This window comes from Xyrauchen texanus, chromosome 38, assembly GCF_025860055.1.
Source record: "Xyrauchen texanus isolate HMW12.3.18 chromosome 38, RBS_HiC_50CHRs, whole genome shotgun sequence".
In the NCBI taxonomy this organism is placed as follows: Eukaryota; Metazoa; Chordata; class Actinopteri; order Cypriniformes; family Catostomidae; genus Xyrauchen; species Xyrauchen texanus.
In genome coordinates this window covers 360,788-382,487 of record NC_068313.1, presented here as the reverse complement: position 1 = coordinate 382,487, position 21,700 = coordinate 360,788, and the positions used below count along the sequence as shown (strand labels likewise).

General features: G+C 41.5%; 2 protein-coding genes across 2 annotated transcripts in view; one reads left to right on the top strand and one right to left on the bottom strand.

Moving 5' to 3' along the window:
- Positions 1–6,698: 6,698 nt before the first annotated feature.
- On the top strand, positions 6,699–9,499 carry dnajc30b (DnaJ (Hsp40) homolog, subfamily C, member 30b). Its single transcript, XM_052110328.1, has one exon. It carries the CDS (start codon positions 6,715–6,717, stop codon positions 7,540–7,542), a length of 828 nt encoding a protein of 275 aa, XP_051966288.1. The 5' UTR covers positions 6,699–6,714; the 3' UTR covers positions 7,543–9,499.
- A 166-nt stretch (positions 9,500–9,665) lies between these two features.
- Positions 9,666–21,700, bottom strand: part of LOC127631916 (SH2B adapter protein 2-like) — a 33,013-nt gene continuing 20,978 nt past the window's right edge. Inside the window, exons 4-9 of the mRNA XM_052110323.1 lie at positions 19,311–19,402; positions 18,317–18,417; positions 17,729–17,884; positions 17,436–17,641; positions 11,254–11,425; positions 9,666–10,607 (exon numbers count right to left, since the gene is read on the bottom strand). Coding sequence (XP_051966283.1) covers positions 10,351–10,607; positions 11,254–11,425; positions 17,436–17,641; positions 17,729–17,884; positions 18,317–18,417; positions 19,311–19,402 — 984 coding nt within the window. The 3' untranslated portion in view covers positions 9,666–10,350. The remainder of the gene's footprint in view (positions 10,608–11,253; positions 11,426–17,435; positions 17,642–17,728; positions 17,885–18,316; positions 18,418–19,310; positions 19,403–21,700) is intronic.

Here is a 21,700-nt window from a genome sequence, read left to right as displayed (position 1 = left end):
ATAGATACCCAGTAGCGGCGGTACAAACAAATGTATTAATTTCAGATTATTTTACTCTGGATAGGGGCACCTGGCAGGGTTGCCCTCTTTCCCCATTATTGGTCTGTCTTGCCCTGGAACCATTAGCAGCTGTGATAAGAAAGGAGGATGATTTTCCAGGGGTAGTGGCGGGAGGTGTGGCGAATAAGCTTTTGCTTTACGCAGATTATATTTTATTATTCGTCTCCGACCCCACTAGATCTATGCCTTGCCTCCACAGAATCATTATTTCCTTTTCTAAGTTCTGAGGATACAGATTAAAATGGTGTAAATACAAAGCTTTGGCTCTGACAGCATACTGCCTAGTAACAGCTTTCCAGCCGGTGCCTTCCAGTGGCCCAAACAGTTCATTAAGTATTTGGGCATTTTATTCCCATAACATTTGTGTGATTTAGTTAGAGTTCATTTTGACCCCTTAATGAAAAATGTTTTCAAGCGATGTGGGCAGGTGGGCTTTATTACATTTATCTATGATTGGGAAGATTAATGTTGTTAAAATGAATTATACTCCCAAATTCAACTACCTGCTACAATCTCTCCCTGTAGATGTACCCCTCTCTTATTTCAAGCAATTTGATGGATTGGCGAAGTTCATCATTTGGAATAGTCACAGCCATGCCAGAGTCAGCTCCAGGCCATGTCACCGCCACGCCTCTGCCTGCTCCATGCCAGGTCACGCCTCAGCCTGTTCCATGCCATGTTACAGCCACGCCAGGGGAGAAGAGTGCATCTGCTAGAATCTGTGTGTAAAGGGATTTAGACGGGCAAGGAGGAGGCGAGAACAGGCTTGACAATATAAAAAGGTTTAATGAAAAACTTTACACAAACACACACACATGACGGTCAGCTGCCCGTGAACGATCTCTCTCTCGCAGCACCATCTGCAGTTGGCCTTGATTAGCCTGATAAGGGACCGGTTGTGTATAATCACGACCCGCCCCGGCCCTTGTCACATTGCGGTATACACCTGTAAATCCCCAGGAAAGATTTTGAGTTTCTACCTTGTCTGGAATAGGGTTGGAGAAGGCAAATAAAAAGGGAAGGACAGGAAAATCTGAATCATTCTAAAACTTCTACACTGCTAGATTTCTCTTGTGGCTATGTTTTGGTTTTGTAAATGAATAAAAGAGCTAGATTCAGTGTTTTTGAAGCATGGTATATGTGCCTCACCGACAGTGAATTTGAGGAGGATGTGTCAGAGTCAGACAATGCTTCTGAAATTGATGATATTGTGGAGGACCAAGATTATGTTGGATCCTCCTCTGATGAGAGCAATGCTCCAGAGGATGGTCCTTCTGAATCCTCACAACCACAAGAGGACCCTTTTGCTCAGCTAGCCAGACCGGCACATTTGTTTCCAAAAATGGAAAATTGTCATGGTCTCTCTCACCACATGAGCAAAGTTGTAGATTTAGCAATACAAATACAATCAAAATGGTCCCAGGTCCTACCACGTATGCAGTATGCCATGTCACAGACATAAAGTCTTTACATCTCACCTCCAATTAAAAGAATTAGTCTTGAGATGACAAATTTAGAGGGGAGGCAGGTTTATTGTGACAAGTGGAAAGATGTAGATGTGATCCTCCTTCAAAGCTATATTGGGCTACTGCTCCTTGCTGGAGTATACAGATCAAAAGGTGAGACTACAAGTAGCATGTGGAATGCAAAGACTGGTAGAGATTTTTTCCCAGCTACCATGTCTCTTGAAACTTTTCATGTCCTGTCACGAGTCATACGCTTTGACAACAGGAAAACAAGAGTTCACAGGAGGGAACATGACAAACTGGCAACCATAAGGGATGTTTGGGATAGATGGGTTCAGCAATTGCCCATCTTCTATAACCCATGTCCCTACGTGATTGTCGATGAATGTCTTGTTCTGTTCAGCGGAAAATGTCCCTTTTGGCTGTACATGCCAAGCAAGCCTGCGAGATATGGTATAGAGAAATGGGCTGCTTGTGATGCCAATAATAGCTATGATTAGAAATTACAAGTCTACACAGGAAAATCAGAAAAAGTCTACACAGGAGGTGCATCAGAAAAAAAACAGGCTATGAGAGTTTTGTTGGATGTCGCTGATGGGCTCTCTGGCATAATGTGACATTTGACAACTTTTTTACTTCATATGCACTAGGAGAAGAACTGCTGAAAAGAAAGCTTATAATGTTGGGCACAATAAGAAAAAACAAGCCAGAGCTTCCAAAAGAGCTTGTTCAGACTAAAGGAAGGGAGACAACATCGTCCATCTTTGCATTCACTGACACTGATACACTTGTTTCCTACTGCCCACCAAAAAATAAAAATGTCCTCCTGATGAGCATATTGCACAGAGATACATCTTTGAGCACCAGAGATGACAGAAAACAGACATGTGTTAGATTACAATAACAAAAAAGGAGGGGTAGACAACCTGTACAAAGTGGTTGCCACATACAGCTGTCAACAAAAGACAGCTCGTTGGCCCCAGGTAATATTCAACATCCTGGATATCAGTGCATACAATGCATTTGTGACATGGTGTGCCAACAACAATGAGTGGTGTGGTGGCAAAATGAACCGGAGGACAATATTCTTGGAGCAGCTAGGATATGCCTTGGTGAGGCCTCACATTGACAGGAGTGAGGTCACTTTTTGCTGCCTCCACTGTGAGTGAGATTCAAAGTCAGCATGAAGCAATCACTTCTCCAGCAGCTGCTGAAAAGCGTGGATGGATGCCAGGTCTGCTCCAAAAACAAAAGATGTCTGAAATGTCACAAGTATTTGTGTACAGCACATGCACACATTTTCTGTTCCTCTTGCATCTGAAGTTAATCTTTTTTGGTTTTCACCATTAGCATAATACAGTATCAGGAATTTCGTGGTGTGACAGGGTTTTCAGTAAATGTAAGAGTTCATTATTTCTATTCTTTTATCAGTTCAATAAGCTCAGGATAAATGGAAAGGAACATTTAAGCAGGAAAAAAAGGTTTGTTTCATAATTATAATTATCCTTTTCACACTTTAATCATTGGGGTAACAGTGACCCCAAACAACGAGGAAGTGAAGCAAACTTTAACAGAACATAAGGGTTAATAAGTCCCCTTTCTGCTGGACAGAGTGGATTGTGAGGGGGTTACTACACTCTGTGACCTATATGAGAGTGGAGTGCTGAGATCATTTGAGATTCCCAGATCTAAGTATTTTAGGTATTTACAGCTGTGCCACCTGATCTGAACTATTTTTGGGAGTAGCACAGTGGTGGTGAACAGGTCAAACATTTTTTCGAAAGAGCCATAGCACAAATGAATAATTTACTATTTTCCAAAAACAGCTAAAATAAAATGTCCATAGACTACTCAAAAACACACAAATATGCAAATATTAATAGGTAACATGATGCAATATGAAATTGAGTACACGTGTTTGTGCCGTCTACATAAAATGACTTCATGAAAACTGTAACTTCCCTTTTGGGCGATATGTAAAACATATTTTAATAATAATCATTTAAAATATCATGATATCTGATTATAACCCCCCTGACAAGGGTCGTGAATATTGTTGCTTTATTGATTTTGCATTAAAAATGTCATTCATTTCCTGAAACACAAAAAACTTTAAAAGCACTTTAAATGAAATGAAAAAAGCAATTAAAGAATCTTCTATATAACCACCTCCCCAAATCCAAACATTTACCATCTCCAACCACCCCATTTACCATCACGCAAGCATCACAACAGGTGAAAAATCACAATTATAAATGTAAAGATTATTATACAGTATCATGCAAAAGTTTGGGCACCCCTGGTCAAAATGTCTGTTGGTGGGAATAGTTAAGTGAGTAGAAGTTGAACTGAACTCCAAACAGGCATAAAGTTAAAGATGAAACATTGTTTTCAACATTTTAAGCAATATTAATGTATTATTTTTATTTCTTAAAATTGTAGAGTAAAAAAAGGAAAGGAGCACCATGCAAAAGTTTGGGAACCCCAAGAGATTTGAGCACTTAGATAACTTTTACCAAGTTCTCAGACCTTAATTAGCTTGTTAGGGCTCTGGCTTGTTCACAATCAATTTCAAAGCTTTATACATACTCCTCAAATCTTGTCCCAACAATCAGCAGCCATGGGCTCCTCTAAGCAGCTGCCTAGCACTCTGAAAATTAAAATCATTGATGCCCACAAAGCAGGAGAAGAGTATAAGAAGATAGCAAAGCGTTTTCAGGTAGCTGTTTCCTCAGTTCGTAATGTAATTAAGAAATGGCAGTTAACAGGAACGGTGGAGTTGAGGTCGCCACAAATTTCAGCATCAGAAGTTTGCAAATGAACATCTAAACAAGCCCAGACATCCCAAGTCTCCCGGAAGTTCCGGGAGTCTCCCGCGTATTGATAGCGGCTCCCTGATGCCCGCAAATTAGTTAAAATCTCCCGGAATCAAGAGCGAGCGAGCAAGAGCGGTTAGACTGTGCTCCAAACCGTGTAGCGCGCACGGCAGAGAGGGAGAGGGCAAGAGACCTAGCGTGTGTGTGTGTGTGCATCAAGAAGTGCATGTAAGACAGAGAGCATCCTGATTGGCCTGTTTCAGTAAATCAACCAATCAATTGTCAGTGTGGGCGGGCTTTTATCTCTTCTCCCGAACTTAATTAATCAGGACAGTGTATCTAGACACAGGAGCGCCATGGCAGAGGGAGAGTGCCCCAAAAAGCGATATAAGACACATTTTACGCCAGACTACACGAAACTGTACCCCTGTCTAATAAGAGTGAAACATAATGACAGTCTTGCACGCTGTACAGTTTGTAACAGTGACTTCAGCATTGCCCATGGCAGGTTAAATGATTGTAAAAGACATGTTGAGGTGAGTTAAACAAGTTTCATTTCATGTGCATGTTATTCAGGCCGGCTAGTTACCTAGGCTACATGAAAACAATAAACTCCTTAGACCTGTTTAAAGTTGATAAATACCTCCCTGAAATGACTTTTTGCAGGTTGGGATGCCTGCAAGCCTGATGCATTTTAGACACAAGTCCTGCGGACTGATGAAGTTTAAATATAACTTTTTGGCCGCAATGAGCAAAGGTATGTTTGGAGAAACAAGGGTGCAGAATTGAATGAAAAGAACACCTCTCCAACTGTTAAGCACAGGGGTGGATCGATCATGCTTTGGGCTTGTGTTGCAGCTAGCGGCATGGGGAACATTTCACTGGTAGAAGGAAGAATGGATTAAATTCAATACCAGCACATTCTGGAAGCAAACATCACACCATCTGTAAAAAGCTGAAGATGAAAAGAGGATGGCTTCTATTACAGTATAACAATCCTAAACACACATCAAAATCCACAATAGACTTTGTTTCTTTAATACAAAGATATATATGACTGAACCTGTAGAGTTGCGTTCACAATCTGTAAGAATGAACTGCTCAGTCACATCACGAGATGATCAGAGATCATGTGCAGCATTCTCATAGATGACATTATTCTTGCAAACAGTTTTCAGTTGAATGAAACAGAGAAAAAGGAGTGATAACTCTTACATGCACTTGTTTCACGAGACTCGTGCTGCACGTCCCTGAACAAACAGAATCAGACGAGCGTTCATGGCTTTTCTGTTGTCTGTTCTTACAAATATAATAAAGTGTTTTCAAAAATAAGATCAATACACAACTTTATTAGTAGTATAAAAACTTTTTGAATGTTACTGGATTATACGACAGTTTTTATCTTATTAAAGATATTTGTAAACTATTATGTACAACCAATTCCAAGCGCTGACGTGCTTCAAAAATCTCTGGGTCATTATGATTATTAACAGTTCAACAATAACTTCAACAGTCAATAACTGATGCAACTTTAACCACCTGTTATTATAGGCAAATATTTATACACATCAGCAAAGATCTGTATGTAATATAATATTATAAACAATGTACTTTGAATTGGAGAAGGCAATGAATGTATGAATCTTTACACTTAAAGAATGACAACATTTAATGATGAAAATACAGAGTGAAGATTATCTTTGACCAATCAGAGACAACGCCTCCATCAGATCTTTCATGAATGACAGAATCTGCGCATGTCCAGTCTGCACTACATCTACACGCTACAGAGCACCTCAGACACAAGAACAGATTTCCCCCAGCCTATCATTCCCATGAGCAGTTAAAACTGCCCCAATGAGCAATAATTATGTGCAATAGACAGCTTAGTCTATTTATATTTATCCAATATATCTTACCTCTTTTGCCATTACATTCCCTTGTTGTACTGTATATAACAGATTTGCACTACGTATGTGTGTGACTGTGTGTATATGTATGTATAATAGATAGATAGATGGATAGATGGATGGATGGACTGACTAAATGAGCATTCTATATATACTTTATTTTCTATTCCATTTTTATTTTATTATTTTGTATTATTATCACTGTCTTGTCTTGTGCGCTGGAAGCTTCTGTCACCAAGACAAATTCCTTGTATGTGTAAGCCATTGGTCAATACGAAACCGTGACCTGTCAATCCAGCCTCTGATTGGTCAATACGACGACGTGCAGTCTCTCCAGCCTCTGATTGGTCAATATGTCACCGTGTCCTGCCTAGCCTACCTCTGATTGGTCAATACTACACCGTCTCCTGATTGGTCAATATCACAGTATTGCCGGATGCCGTTACCGGTCGCGCTACGTTGATGATGGCGGAGGTCAGCTGCTGTGTGAGGACGCGAGCGAACAAACTCAACGCGTTCAAAACACTGTGGACGCATTATCAATGCCATTATTATTATCATGGCCGTACACACAAGTGTGACGTCAGTGCTGCAGTGTGTTTGAGTTCAGAGTCAGCGGGATTATTGATAAATGATCGACCACGTGCTGCGATCAGAATTAATCAACAGACACCGGTCAGATCTCACTGCACACTGACGCAAACACGCGCGTTCAGCTGGCGGAGACATGATCCGCCGCTCTACACGAACAGAACAGCGTATTATGACGTGCTAAGAGTCTCGCCGAACGCGGCGCAAGCGCAGATCAAGAGCGCATATTATAAACAGTCATTCATCTATCATCCGGACCGGAACGCAGGGAGTGAGGAGGCGTCGCGTCGCTTTGCACTCATCGCTGAAGCGTACAGTGTGCTCGGGAGCGTCGCGCTCAGGAGGAGATATGACCGAGGCGAACTGACGCACAGTGACGTGCAGAACTCGGGCAGACCTTCATCATCATCATCATCATCATCATCACACGCGTCAAACCTCCACCACCATCATCACCATCAGAGGACACGACGCGTGTCTGACGCCTCGGGGAAGTCTATGTTTGACTTTGACGCGTTCTATCAGGCTCATTACGGCGAGCAGCTGCAGCGGGAGAAACAGATGAGACACAAACAAGATCAAGTTCAGCAACAGCAGCGGGAACATTTCCGTAACTGGAAACGCGGGAAAATGACGGAAATGACGGTTGGATTTCTGCTGGTGTTTGGAGGCGTGATCCTCATGAGCTTGAGATCGTGAATGATTATTTATTTATTTATGATAGTTCTGAACTGAAGCGCTGGATTCCGTCATGAATCTTTTTTCAAGGACTGGATTGAGAACAGCAGTGAAATCACACCTGACTCTGTCACGAGCAGCCAATCAGAAACGACATCGTTGGGGTTTCTCCCATCGGATTGGCTTATATGTGTTTGAGGGCGGGGTTCACTACTGTCAATCATTACAAGACAACAGAAGACATGAACAATAAATCAGTCATACTGTTCATTAAGATGCTCTGCGGGAGTGTTCCGTGTTCATATTGGTTATAAGTTTAGTTGTAGAGAGTTTATCGCATAAAAATCCATTAATTCTGACGTTATTTCAGAAAGATTTGTTTTTATTGTTAAAGGTCATGTGTTTTCAGCTGCTGTGATGTGATTGTTCACGAGGTGGCGCTATGATCAGATAAATCAATGACGCTGCACAGTTTTGAATCTTTTCATCACATAATATCCCTCATCATCAGCAATATTATTCACAGAAATATGAAGTTCAATGTGTCCATCACTTCTCAATCCCACTACTAACGTAAAGGGTTCTGTAGGAAATAAAATCAGTACAGACAACAACTTGTGACCAAAGCAAAAGAACTGAGAGGATATGTGTGGAGAAGTCCAGCCGGTGGAATGCAGTAATACATTGATTGAAATTATGATGTGAATTGACATTAATGTTAAAAGAGGCTCATGTCAGATGTGTTTGTACACAAAATAGAGAACAAGTCACTGAGAATTATAATGATCAACATTATCATGTTTTTTCTGCTAGTAGGCTATTTTTTTTATTAGTAAATCTGCTAAATTAATACATGTAACTCTTTACAGAAGCAGAGATACTGAACTAGTTAATTTAACAAATGATTCCTTTAAAGGGGTCACGAAAAGCTATTTTATTATGTTCCCTGAGGTCCACTGATAATGTTTGTACAGTTTTTTTTTAGCACTAAAACAGTGATAATATAGTAATGCAGTATATGAACATTTTGCACCTGTCTCAAATGCTCCGTTTTGGCATCAGCGTCTCCTTTAAACTTCAATGTAAACGCCCACTGTTCTGATTGGCTAACATCGTGCATCCCCTCAAATACTGCCAAATTGAACCTCAATCTGAAGAGAATAAACAAGCTCTCCATAACATTATAAAACTACATTTCAGGGTGTACACATAATGCACATCTAACATATTGCATCTGAATATTTTAAAGTGTTCACTCAAACACACCAGCACCATAACTATCAAACAGACATAACATATGAAATATTCATGAAAGAAGCTGTTTATGTACTGTTATGTGATCGGGTCCAGTAGTGTTTTTAACTACCCCATCCTTCAATAACTGTTCCTTTGCAAAGCTTGAATCGTATTATGACTGGTTCACAAGCAGCATACTGTCTGTCAAACACAACCAAAATCACTGATGTTTAATGGAAACTTGTGTCAGGCTGTGAATGAGATCTGGATATCTGTCCGAAAACATTCATGATCGTCTGGAGATTAAACATATTTGAAGCCGTTGATGGGAAATTATAGATGTGATATAATGAAGCAGACACGGTTTCAATCTTTATTCACTTTGGCCATGAGTTTCTGAGAAGTGTCCTCAAATACCACGAGATAAAAGCAACATCTCGACAAGAGATGTCCAAACGGCCAACAGAGCATGAACAGATGATGAGAATCACAGGAAACATGCCCCATCTCACTTCCTGTCCATCAAACACTGCAGGGAAAGTGTGAGTGAACGCCTCCTGAAATCTGAGCTGATAAGAATGTGCATCAGTTTAAAAAGTCTTGACATATATAATCCATCAGTGATGTTGACCGCCAACAACCCATTTCATGTTGATGTTCATGAAATACACATCAAAGGCTTCAATGAACCCCTCATTAAAGATTAGTCTTTTACATGTTAGGTCATTATTAATGAATACTGATGAACGAGTTTTAGCATTTTGCTTCATATATCTAAATTGTGTACTGTTAGAATAATGTACTGCATTAAATGATGAATTGCTAATAGACATATCACACAGGTGATCTTCAGGTTTCATTATGCACAGATGAAAAGAGCATTTGGAGAAAGACAGACTGCTGATGGTTTATTATGGGAGTGTTTGAATGTCATTTACAGAGAAATTGCGATCAATCATTTCCTAATGTCAGTCCATAGATACTAATCACACTAAATCCAGATCACCTGTCTGCAGGTCAAGCAGACCACCGTCAGTATCATGTGAGGAAGACTTCACTATTCTTCATGAATACAGATACATAACGAACAGATCTGTTTTTCAACTGCTGGTACCAGAGAGATCATGAAGATGAGAGCTGGAGCGACTCAACACCACGTGAACCTGAGAGATTCATTTCATTTTAGGAGAAACATCCGAGACCTCTCTTGAGCAATGAATGAGCAACATCTGAGCAATAAGTGATCCTCTGGAGAACAAAACTGGTGGGTGCACTTACTTTTTCCACAGCAGTATTTCTGCCTCATTTAGTTGAATAAATTATATTTCTTGATCTTGTTAAATTAGGTGATCAATATCATTGAAGTGTTTGGTGCAAATATGACAAAGACTCATTTTCATGGGGCATTTTATTAAACATGAACACGCATCACATCACAAACAACATGTGTTTCATGGTTTTAACGATAATGTCTCTGCAGCTTGTTCAGGGTTTGATAAATAAACGAGAAACGAAACAAACAAACAGCAGAATGTGTTCCAGAAGACTAATAATCACAGGGCTGGACTGACAGTTTGATTGACAGCTGTGAGGTCAGTAGAAGGAGTACTGGTTCTCTACTGCGCGAGTCCGCCGCGAGCCGTCGTTGTCATCGTCTGTGCTGTCGGAGGCGGGTTCGAGCAGTCTCTCTGCGCTGTTGCTGCGGCTGTGCAGTCCTGCAGCAGCGGTGGGCGGAGCCATCGGTGATGATGATGCGCTGGACGACAAGGGCGTGTCTGATGACACCACGACTTCAGACCGACAGACGGCGACGTCCCGTAGGGAGGGTGAGGACACATGAGACGCAACATCTGTACACACACACATTGCCGTTAATAAAGGATTATAACACACGCTGTCTTCAGGATAACTGATGAACACACACAATGACATTTAATCAAATGTATTTAAAGTTCAATCTTCGAGTATTTTTTGGCACATGTAAAGAGTCTGTGATATTCTCTACATCTGATCAATGCAAGTCTATGGGAGTTTTTCAAGCACATGTCTCCTGAATAATACTACACATGATTTGAGGGATCATTCATGTCAAGCTGCCTTATAAAGACATTGTTGATTTGCATATTAATGTCACATTTAAACAGTGTATAGACCAATTATGTTATTAAAAAACACGTAAAAATGCTATTCACACAAAACAATTACTTTAAATATTCTACAGTGATGAACAAAAGTGCACATTTTGCCCAATGTAAAGAAAAATCTGTATTACAAAGTCGTTTGTAACGGGACAGCCGTGCGGTGTGTGTGATCCTCACTCCCCTGACCTCAAGAGCAAACTATTTTAATAGCTTCTACTTGATGTTTACACCACATGACATTGTTTTTAAAATGTCATATGGTGTAAAATTGTCTCGTGTCAGCTGGAGCAAATGATCCATACAGTGTGTGTGTGTGTGTGTGTGTGTGTGTGTGTGTGTGTGCGTGATGAGGTACCTGTAGGTGATCTCTGGACCTGTACATATGATCGTAGCGTGATGTCGGTGGATCCCCCAGACTCCAGAGGAATGGGATGTGTGTGAAAGTGTCGTAACATGTCAGTGATGGTGTGAAACCACAGATGATGGACGTGACACTGACCGTTATCATTCACTGATAATCTCAGGTGCTGCAACACACACACACACACACACACACACACACACACACACACACACACACACACACACACACACACACACACACACACACACACACACACACACACACACACACACACACACACACATTATAATCACTCTGCTTCATTTCATCTTAATGGTTCCAGTGAAGCTGATGTGTGTCTTATTTTGCAATGTTAAAATACTCTCTACTATCCCAGCTTAATAAGTAGCTTTAACTATAAGAAAGCCATTCATAGGTTATTATAACTCTGTGGCGCTATAAAAAAATCCTGTTTGTTTTGATCAACCCAACAACAACATTGACTCAACCAATGCTGTGAGTTTGGTGTGGGACTATCTATTCTAATGAAAGAGGAGTTTTCTGGAACCTGTCTGAAACAGTAATTAGTTTTACAATTCCAGTTAATGACTTAAATGAAATGTGAAAGTGAAAGTGTAGATTTGCAGTAAAGAAAGGACTTATCGTAAATATAGATCTGTTTCTCACCCATACCTATCATATCACTTCTGAAGACATGGATTAAACCACTGGAGTCTTATGGATTACTTGTATGCTAACTTTATGTGCTTTTTGAAGTTTCAAAGTTCTGGTCACCATTCACTTGCATTATATGGACCTACAGAGCTGAAATATTCTTCTAAAAATCTTAATTTGTGTTCAGCAGAAGAAAGAAAGTCAGACACATCTGGGATGGGATGAGGGTGAGTAAATGATGACAGAATATTCATTTTAGAGTGACTATCACTTTAAATAAAACAAAAATCAATCTTTAGCAGGGCTGGACTGGTAATCTGGCATACCGGGCATTTTCCTGGTGGGCCGACACACTTTGGGGCCGATCAGGGTTGGAATGTCTAAAATTACGTTATGCAGAAATGGACAGTGAACATTATATGTGACAATTAGTGCTAGAAACGAGATGAAATGAATGTGTGTGTAATAATACTGGAGAGATGGGTGTGTGTTGAGGATCAAACACCTCCTGTTGCAGCACACACATTTCTCCATCTTACAGGGACATTTTGTGTAACCAGTGACTGTAATGGAAATCAATCAATATACTTTTACATTAATGCAGATATAATGATTGTTGGTCAATATAAAATATGTAACCAAATGAATTGATTTTATGCATATATAATAGTCATGATTTTGCCACCATAGAAGCAAGTTGGGTCAGAATGACCAGCTAGAATGAAGACTGTGGTGACGAAACTAAGGGGACATCAGATGATGTTTATTGGATGTTGAGTATATATGCGTAGTGCGGCCACTTTGTCTATTTTATATGTTATCTTTTAGGCCAGCACTCTTAAAATTCATTATATACACTGAGTGAAGCCTGCTCTCATCCTTACTTATTGGATGTGGAGGCCATCGCCAAAAGAGATGAGGAGAACAGAAACTGTTTAAAATATGCATGCAAGTGTAATTTTAGATGCTCTATGGACCTCCTCGACTTTGTTACTCTAATAAAAGTATTTTTGGAATCAGAACTTTGCGTCTCCAAGAAATCTTTGACTCGACTGTGCTTTGATTGCTGTTTTGGAGAATCTGCCAGGACAACATTTGAGTCAACTTCTGCATTGCCACATACTTTAAAGTTCTGACTACAAAATACCCATTAAGCTATTATTAAAAGTTATACCGTTGTGCTCAGGAAAAAGCTCAAACTTACGTGACAAACTGCTCCAATAGCAGCACATGTTTGCACACTTTGTGGGGTAAGTTGTCACGTAAACAGCATATAGGCTTTTCAGCCAAATATACTGTATAAAGAAAAACAATTATGAGGTACAAACAATTTACATGAAATGTAAAAGGTAACATATCAAACCGTTGTTTTGGCCAATATGCTAATCTTTCTTAATATTGCCAAACTAACTTCAGCAGCACTCCTCTCTCTTTTAACTTCCATAACAGCATAATGGGTTAATGATATTAAAATGCATTCATATTGGAGCTAAAAGACAACTTTAAGCTAAAATACTGAAAAAATAATAGTTTCTCATTACCAAAACAATTCTACAAATGTTGCAGTAATGATACAGTGTGTCGAGGTGACCAAACAATAAAATCAATTACAAATTAGCCCAAATTATTGCTTCATTTTACAGAGGCATTTAAAAGTCCTAATTTTGAAGCTGGATGCGTTGCAGTAATGACAATTTAACCAAAACATGATATCCTTTGTAATCTTTATGTCCAAAATGAAGCACATACAGTATATATACCTATTGTGTTGAATTATCCGAATTTCATTTGATATGGATGTTTATATATAAATCCTCACTGCTGTGGTTCAAGCCAGATGTGTATATTCTGTATAACTGTACATCCTCTTGTCACCACATGACTGCACTGTTGAGTCGGTCCACTCGGTGGACATCTTTGGGACGCTTCCGGGAAGATCGATTTAATGTAAACAAGCAGCATGAGAGTGCAGCTCCTATCTACTTGAATTGAGAAAGACCAAAATCAAAAAAGTTGAAGCTCTCGTTGCAGTAAAGGTGCCTTTCAGTGTGAAGTTTTGGCTATTCAGGGAAAGACAGTCATACTTTCTCGGTGGAGAATACAGGGAAGCTTTTATTTTAAGCTAGATATATAAAGCCAAGAGAGTCTTTTTCTACCATTCCCTCTGAATCTGCTGGTGGGGAAATATTGAACTCAGTCATTGATATTAATAATGCTTTTAAAGAAAGGGGTGGTGGCGTGAGGTGTGGCGTATAAACTATTGCATTACGCAGATTATATTTTATTTTTCGTCTCCAACCCTACTAGATCTATGCCTTGCCTCCAAAAATTATTAATAAGTTCTCAGAAAACAGAGTCAATTGGTGTAAATACAAAGCTTTGGCTCTGACAGCGTACTGCCCAGTAACAGCTTTTCAGCCAGGTGCCTTCCAGTGGCCCAAAAATGGCATTAAGTATTTGAGTATTTTATTCCCAGCAAATTTGTGTGATTTAGTTAGAGTTCATTTTAACCCCTTAATAAAAAGGTTTGAGTGATGTGGGCAGGTGGGCTTCATTACATTTATCTATGATTGGGAAGATTAATGTTGTTAAATTCAACTATCTGCTACATTCTCTCCCTGTAGATGTCCCCTTTCTTATTTCAATCAATTTGATAGCATAGCAAAGTCCTTCATTTGAAATGCTAAACGTCCCAGATTACATTTGAATAAATTACATGGGCTGATTGACAAAGGTGTGCTTGGCCTACCCAAGATTTTGTTTTATTGTTATGCATTCGGTCTCAGACATTTGGCTCATTGTTCGTATCCACTTGAGAGAGCCCCTCCCTGGTTTTGTATTGAACAGGAAGTTGTGGCCCCTATTTTGCCATTTCAAAGCCTTTCAATCAAACTAATAGCAGAAGTCACACCCCGTTATCTCGCATTTGCACTCGGTATGGACAAAAGTGTCCAGTGTGTTTATTTAAATGTTGCTTCGAGCATATGGCTGAACCCTAAATTACGTATGAATAAGTCCCCTTTCTGCTGGTCAGAGTGGATTGTGAGGGGGGTTACTATACTCGGTGACCTATATGAGAGCGGAGTGTTGACATCCTTTAAAAATTAGGTTCAACATTTTGGGATTAACAGATCTCAGATTTTTAGTTATTTACAGCTGCACCACCTGCTCTGTACTATATTTGGCCGATGGGGCGGTCATAAATTTGTGGGACAAACATATAAATTAATTGGGTTCCGACCAGTATTATGATTGGCAAACAAACTATTTTAAGGGGTTGGAAGTCAGACGGAGCGCCATCATTTCCGGAGTGGTGTCCAGAGATGGTGAGGGTGGCAGCTTTCGAGGAGGTGGCAAGTAAAAGGCTGGGGTTTGGGGACTTGTTTGTCAGAAAATGGGGTAATTATTTAGCAGATTTGGGGAACTCTCAGGGAAGGGATGGGAAGTGAGAGGTCTAGTTTAATTAAGTATGTTTATTATGTGGGGTTTTTTGTGTGTGTGTACTATTTTATGTGACCACAGAGGTGTTCGTTCTGGGTTATAGTGGGGTTGGTGATTGGGGAGGAATATTAGGGGGGGTTAAATGTTGCTTCGGTGTGTATGTGTGAGTACACATAAGTTTTTATTTTTATTTTTTTATCAATAATGTTAGTTACCAATAAATAGCCCAGATGGGTGCAAAAATGGTCCAAAACAGCAAGACACAGAATGAGTGTCTCATTGTGTCTTTTAAAAGTGCGGCAAGATGCATGATAATGGTCAAAGCTCTTCGTCTAGTGCATATTGATGTTGTTGCATCTGGACCAATCAGACACACAATTATTCATTATTTAATGAATAAGCCAACAGATGCCTCAAAGACTGTAACAAGCAACATGCCCCCAGCATGACGTACCCCCGTCTTTCCCTGGGGGAAGGCGTGCCCTAAGCCCCGTCTGCTGGCAGGTTATCCCCATCTACCTGGACGAGGGAGGGGACAAGGGGAGGGAAACTGAAATAATTAAACTGGGGGGTACTTCCTGTAACAGTGTAGTACCCCCCAAATAAACACTGTAAAATTTTAAAGAGAGGGAAAAGGCCAACGCAAAGCATGAGAGAGAGAGAGAGAGAGTTGAAAAAAAAAAAGAATCTTACTCGCCGGTTCTCCGATACTCCACAGCTTGTTCCTCGGCCACTCTGTCGTTCCTATCGGACGACAGCCGCACCTCTCCGGGCGGATCCGAGGCAGTCCTCCAGCCCCTGGCGGACGGAACGCTCCGGCGCTTTCTCAGGGATCAGAAGGGATCTCCCCCGCCCCTGGCAGCGGTTCTCCCGCTCCAGGCGGTCGGCAGCGAGCCCCTCCTCACTCTCGGTCGGCGGTCTCAAACCCTGCCACGTTTCAGCGGCTGGTAGGGGACTCCTCCGGCCCTGGAAGCGGCCCGGACCGCTCCAGGTGGACGGTTAGGAGCCCCTTCTCCCCTCGCGGTCGGCGGCCATCGTCCTCTTTCAGGCGGCTGGGCTCCTCGTCCCCCGGCAGATGGCCGCGGCAGCTCCGTTGGGGTGGACGGTAGTGGCGAGAACTCTATTACAGCGTATCCCTCCTCCTTCCCGGGTTTCCTGCACCAGTGTAAAGTGATCAATGGAAAGGAGGAGGCGAGAACCGGCTTGATAATATAAATAATAGTTTTAATGACCAACTTAAAAGACAAACACACACACACATGAAGGACATGTCCGTAAACTTTCTCTCTCTCCCGCACGATCCTCTGCAGTCGACCTTTATCCCTCTCAAAGGCTTGATTAGCCTGATATGGGACCGGGTGTGTAGGATCACGACCCGGCCCCGCCCTCTGCCCTGCCACAGGGGGTCTCTGTGGGGGTCATGACATCTGTTGCAGGGCTCCCTGTTCTTCTATCTGTTTAGTCTCAATTACTCCTGTCTCTTTATATAATCTCAGACTGACTCAATGTTCAGTGGGGACTCTGTCTGAAAACAAATTGTTTTTAAACTTATATTTAAGCTTTATAGTTATGTTGCAATGTAATACATGATGTTTAATGTGCCTGCAAGGAATAATCATCTATTAAGCCCCATGCACACATGCAACGATATATTCAAGTGCAGGAGAGGAATAAAAGTTAAAGTTTCTTTGAGTGCGAATTTTCAAGAGACATGTCCAGACATGCAGTCCAACAATAACGTTAGCGCGACAGCAGTAGGAATGACCACTAGCGACTTCACAGTACAGGGACAAGTGACAAAGTGATCAAGTCGAAGGCATGCGTGAATGGGGCTTAAGTTGTAGGTATGGGATAAGTTGAGGGGATGTAAAACATGAATACATTCAATGTGTCTCCTGTTAATCTGCTGTTTTGATCATGTTTTAGGTATTCTGATATGTACTGTAACTTTTTTCCCACCCCCCTGAGTGTCAGTTCATTTATGCAAGCACCATCAATGTCCATTGTTCTCTTTGTTTTGGCAAAATAAAAGACAAATAAACAACAAAATCAAATAAAGACAGATTGAAGTGTGTCACCTTTGCTTTGCCCTGGAAGTTAAATGTGAGCACATATTCTCCAGGCCGCGTCTCACTCTGACGGATCACAAACAGGCCGTGACTGTGAGTGCCACCGGCTAGAACGAGTTGCGCTGCACGAACACGTGTCAGTGTCCCATGAAACCACGGGTAACCCGCCAAACTGACATCAGCTTCTGCTTCTCTCTGAGCTTCAGCTGGACTTCCTGAATGACATGAGCAATGAGAACAGAGTAAACTAACAGACAGATAGTGTGTGTGTGACACAACGCTCAGTGTGTGTGTGTGTGTACCTGCAGTTGTGTTAGTGTTGTGGGCATCGGGCGACTGCAGGAATCGTTCTAAGCGCACGTGTGAAGGATGTTGTGTAACTGGTATCTCTTGACAGTAAGCTGCAGAGTGATCAGCTGCATTACTGCACTGCAAGCGCTCCGACGGACGCCGTGTCTCTGAACAAAAAACGCATAATAAATAACTAACATTACAGTACACTAACACATTCAGTCCACGTGCACACTAGAAGGACAACTGCATTTATATACAGGAGTGAATGTGTGTGTTCAGAATACAGAGTCTCTGCTGAACTCATGACGGTTCATAGTGATCACCATAGCAACGGCGTGGCCTCTCCTACCGGTAAACGGGAAACATGGAAGGAAACAATTTAACACTTTTGATGTTTGACTTTTTTTTTATTTTGGCCACATTAATGTCAATATTTAGAAACGTAAGTGTCTGACGAGCTGTCGGTGCAAAAAGTCCAATAAAATTAATTTATGCCTCAAAACGAAGTATTAATATACCAAATAGATATCATCTATTTAATCTAGGCATCTGTAAACAGAATACGACTTGTGTGTCGTCTATCGATCATGACGTACCGTCACAGAGCTGCTCACAGCTACATGATGACACCAGTGAGAAGTCTTTGAGCGCTTGACTGTGAACACATGACGAGAGCTCAATATCGTCTCCACTGTCCCTGTAAACATTTAAACACAACACAAACATTTAAACATTGTGGAGCAAACGCTGAACATTTGTAAAAACATCTAAGGACACATAATAACTCAGATCTGCCAATCAATAACAATATTTAACCACAATTGATGTAAAATGCAGATTCTATATTTCCCAAAACAGACAGGAAGAGAGTCAGGGGAGCAGCCCAAGCTTCTTTATCCAAACAGAAAGATGGATTTGCTGACATGACATGAGGGTTTTGATGAAGTTATGGTGAAAGCAAAATAACGGCAGGTTGAATAAATGCAATAAAAGCAGTAAATCGACCAAAATACAGTACTGTGCAAAACCTTTATGCACTTTATTGCATAGTGAGGATTTCTTAAAAAATAATGACATAAATAGTTTTCATTGATCAATTAACGTCATACAAATTCCAGTAAACATAAAAAAGCTAAATCAATATTTGGTGGGACGACCTTTGCCTTTAAAACAGCCCCAACTCTCCTAGATACACCTGGACACAGTTTCTCTTGGATGTTGGCAGATCAGATATTTCAAGCTTCTGGAAGAATTCTCCACAGTTCTTCTATCTGTTTAGTCTCAACTGCTTCTGTCTCTTTATGTAACCTCAGACTGACACGATGTTCAGTGGGGGGCTTTGTGGGGGTCATGGCATCTGTTGCAGGGCTCCGTGTTCTTCTATTCTAATCTGTTTGCAAAAGTAAAAGTCTAAATTTTATATTTCCTATTGACACTAAAGCTGAATATATAAATAACCATCTTAAGACAAATGCTTTTGTGAAACATCTTATGTGCCAAAGACTTTTGCACAGTACTGTACATTTGACCATAAACAGTTCCTAACAAAGTCTGTTTCAGGGCAGGGCAGATGTTGATGGCTCAGTTTACCCCGGGTCTATACAGTCCTGGATATCAGCTACCCACGAGTTCTTCTGCAGTGAGTCAATGGTCTCCAAGATGTATTCAGCACCATTTTCTACCTGCAATACACAAAACCACTAATTTATACAACTTTAAAAGGACTGTTTTATATCAACTAGCTAACACAAATTATTCTCCATTTCTCTCAATAAATAGTCTCTTAGTTCAGTGCTCAACTAGTTTTGCTTCAGGAACCAGATTTGACATTGACTTTACATAGTTCTACAATTGAATTTCAATGGTCGATGAGTCAAATTCGATAAGCTTCTACCAAGTGTACACATGGCCTTCGCCGTCAACAACTAAATCTTAACAACAGTATACATGATAATATGGTTATCTACATTTGTTATTTTGATTTTTCATTGTTTATTTTGTCCTGCTGTCTATGACACTGTGACAGAACAGGTGAGAACAACCATCTTAAAGAAACATTCTGGGTTCAACACAAGTTAATCTCAGTCGACAGCATTTGTGTCATAATGTTGATTAACACAAACATTAATTTGGACTCGTTCCTCATTTTCTTTAATAAAAGCACAAATTTGTGTTCCAGTGAGACACTTCCAATGGAAGTCAATGGGGCCAATTTGTGGAGGTTTTAAACAGAAATTTGAAGCTTACCCTTACAAAAATTGAGAGTTCATTTTCAAATTCGCCACAGATAATGTTCACATGCAAATGAGCTTTGCAGCAAATTTGCAGAAAATTGTCCACTGTTGCCAAAGGGTTACCGGAGGTTCTCCACTACCGGTGAAGAGCTGCAAATTTCTGGCAAACATTTGCAGCGAATCATAAGCTCATTTGCATGTGAAAATAACGAGCTGCAAATTTACGGCTAGTTTAGATTTTTTTTGTAAGGTCATCATTTTATAAAAGCACTTGCATTAATTCTACTGTTAAAACTTGTGTATTATTTGAGCTGTAGAGTTGTTAAAATTATAGTTTGTGCAGTCGTTTTTTTTTACATTACATCATAATGGTAACAAAGTTGTAAACTTGACTATAACTTTACACAGATGTGGTTAGTAAGATATTGTATCACATTAAAGGGACGAGTCTAAATACATTTTTGTGATCCATCCATCCATCTTCAACCGTTTATCCGAAGTCGGCAGCTGCTCCAGCAGGGGACCCCAAACTTCCCTATCCCGAGCAACATTAACCAGCTCTGACTGGGGGACCCCGAGGCGTTCCCAGGCCAGTGTGGAGATGTAATCTCTCCACCTAATCCTGGGTCTTCCCCGAGGCCTCCTCCCAGCTGGACGTGTCTGAAACACCTCCCTAGGGAGGCGGCCAGGGGGCATCCTTACCAGATGCCCAAACCACCTCAACTGACTCCTTTCGACGCAAAGGAGCAGCGGCTCTACTCCGAGCTCCTCACGGATGACTGAGCTCCTCACCCTATCACTAAGGGAGAAGCCCGCCACCCTTCTGAGGAAGCCCAGTTCGGCCGCTTGTACTCGTGACCTAGTTCTTTCGGTCATGACCCAGCCTTCATGACCATAGGTGAGGGCAGGAACAAAAACTGACTGGTAGATCAAGAGCTTTGCATTTCGGCTCAGCTCTCTTTTCGTGACAACGGTGCGATAGAGCGAGTGCAATACCGCCCCCGCTGCCCCGATTCTCCGGCCAACCTCCCGCTCCATTGTCCCCTCACTCGTGAACAAGACCCCGAGGTACTTGAACTCCTTCACTTGGGGCAATACCTCCTTCCCTACCTGGAGTACGCACTCCATCGGTTTCCTGCTGAGAACCATGGCCTCAGATTTAGAGGTGCTAATCCTCATCCTAGCTGCTTCACACTCGACTGCCAAGCGATCCAGTGAGACCTGAAGGTCACGGACCGATGATGACACGAAGACTACATCATCTGCATAAAGCAGCGATGAGATCCCCAGCCCACTGAACCGCACACCTTCCCCACCCCGACTACGCCTCGATATCCCGTCCATGAATATCACAAACAGGATTGGTGACAAAGCGCAGCCTTGGCGGAGACCAACCCCCACGGAATGAACTCTACTTTGTGCCGAGGACCCGGACACAGCTCTCACTTTGGACGTACAGGGATTGGATCGCCCTAAGCAGGGACCCCCCCACCCCGTACTCCCGCAGCACCTCCCATAGTCTCTCCCGGGGGACCCGGTCATACGCCTTCTCCAGATCCACAAAACACATGTAGACCAGATGGGCATACTCCCAGATCCCCTCCAGGATCCTTGCGAGAGTAAAGATCTGGTCCGTCGTTCCACGGCCAGAACGAAAACCGCATTGTTCCTCTTCAATCCGAGGTTCGACAATCCTCCTCTCCAGCACCTTGGAGTAAACTTTACCAGGGAGGCTGAGAAGTGTGA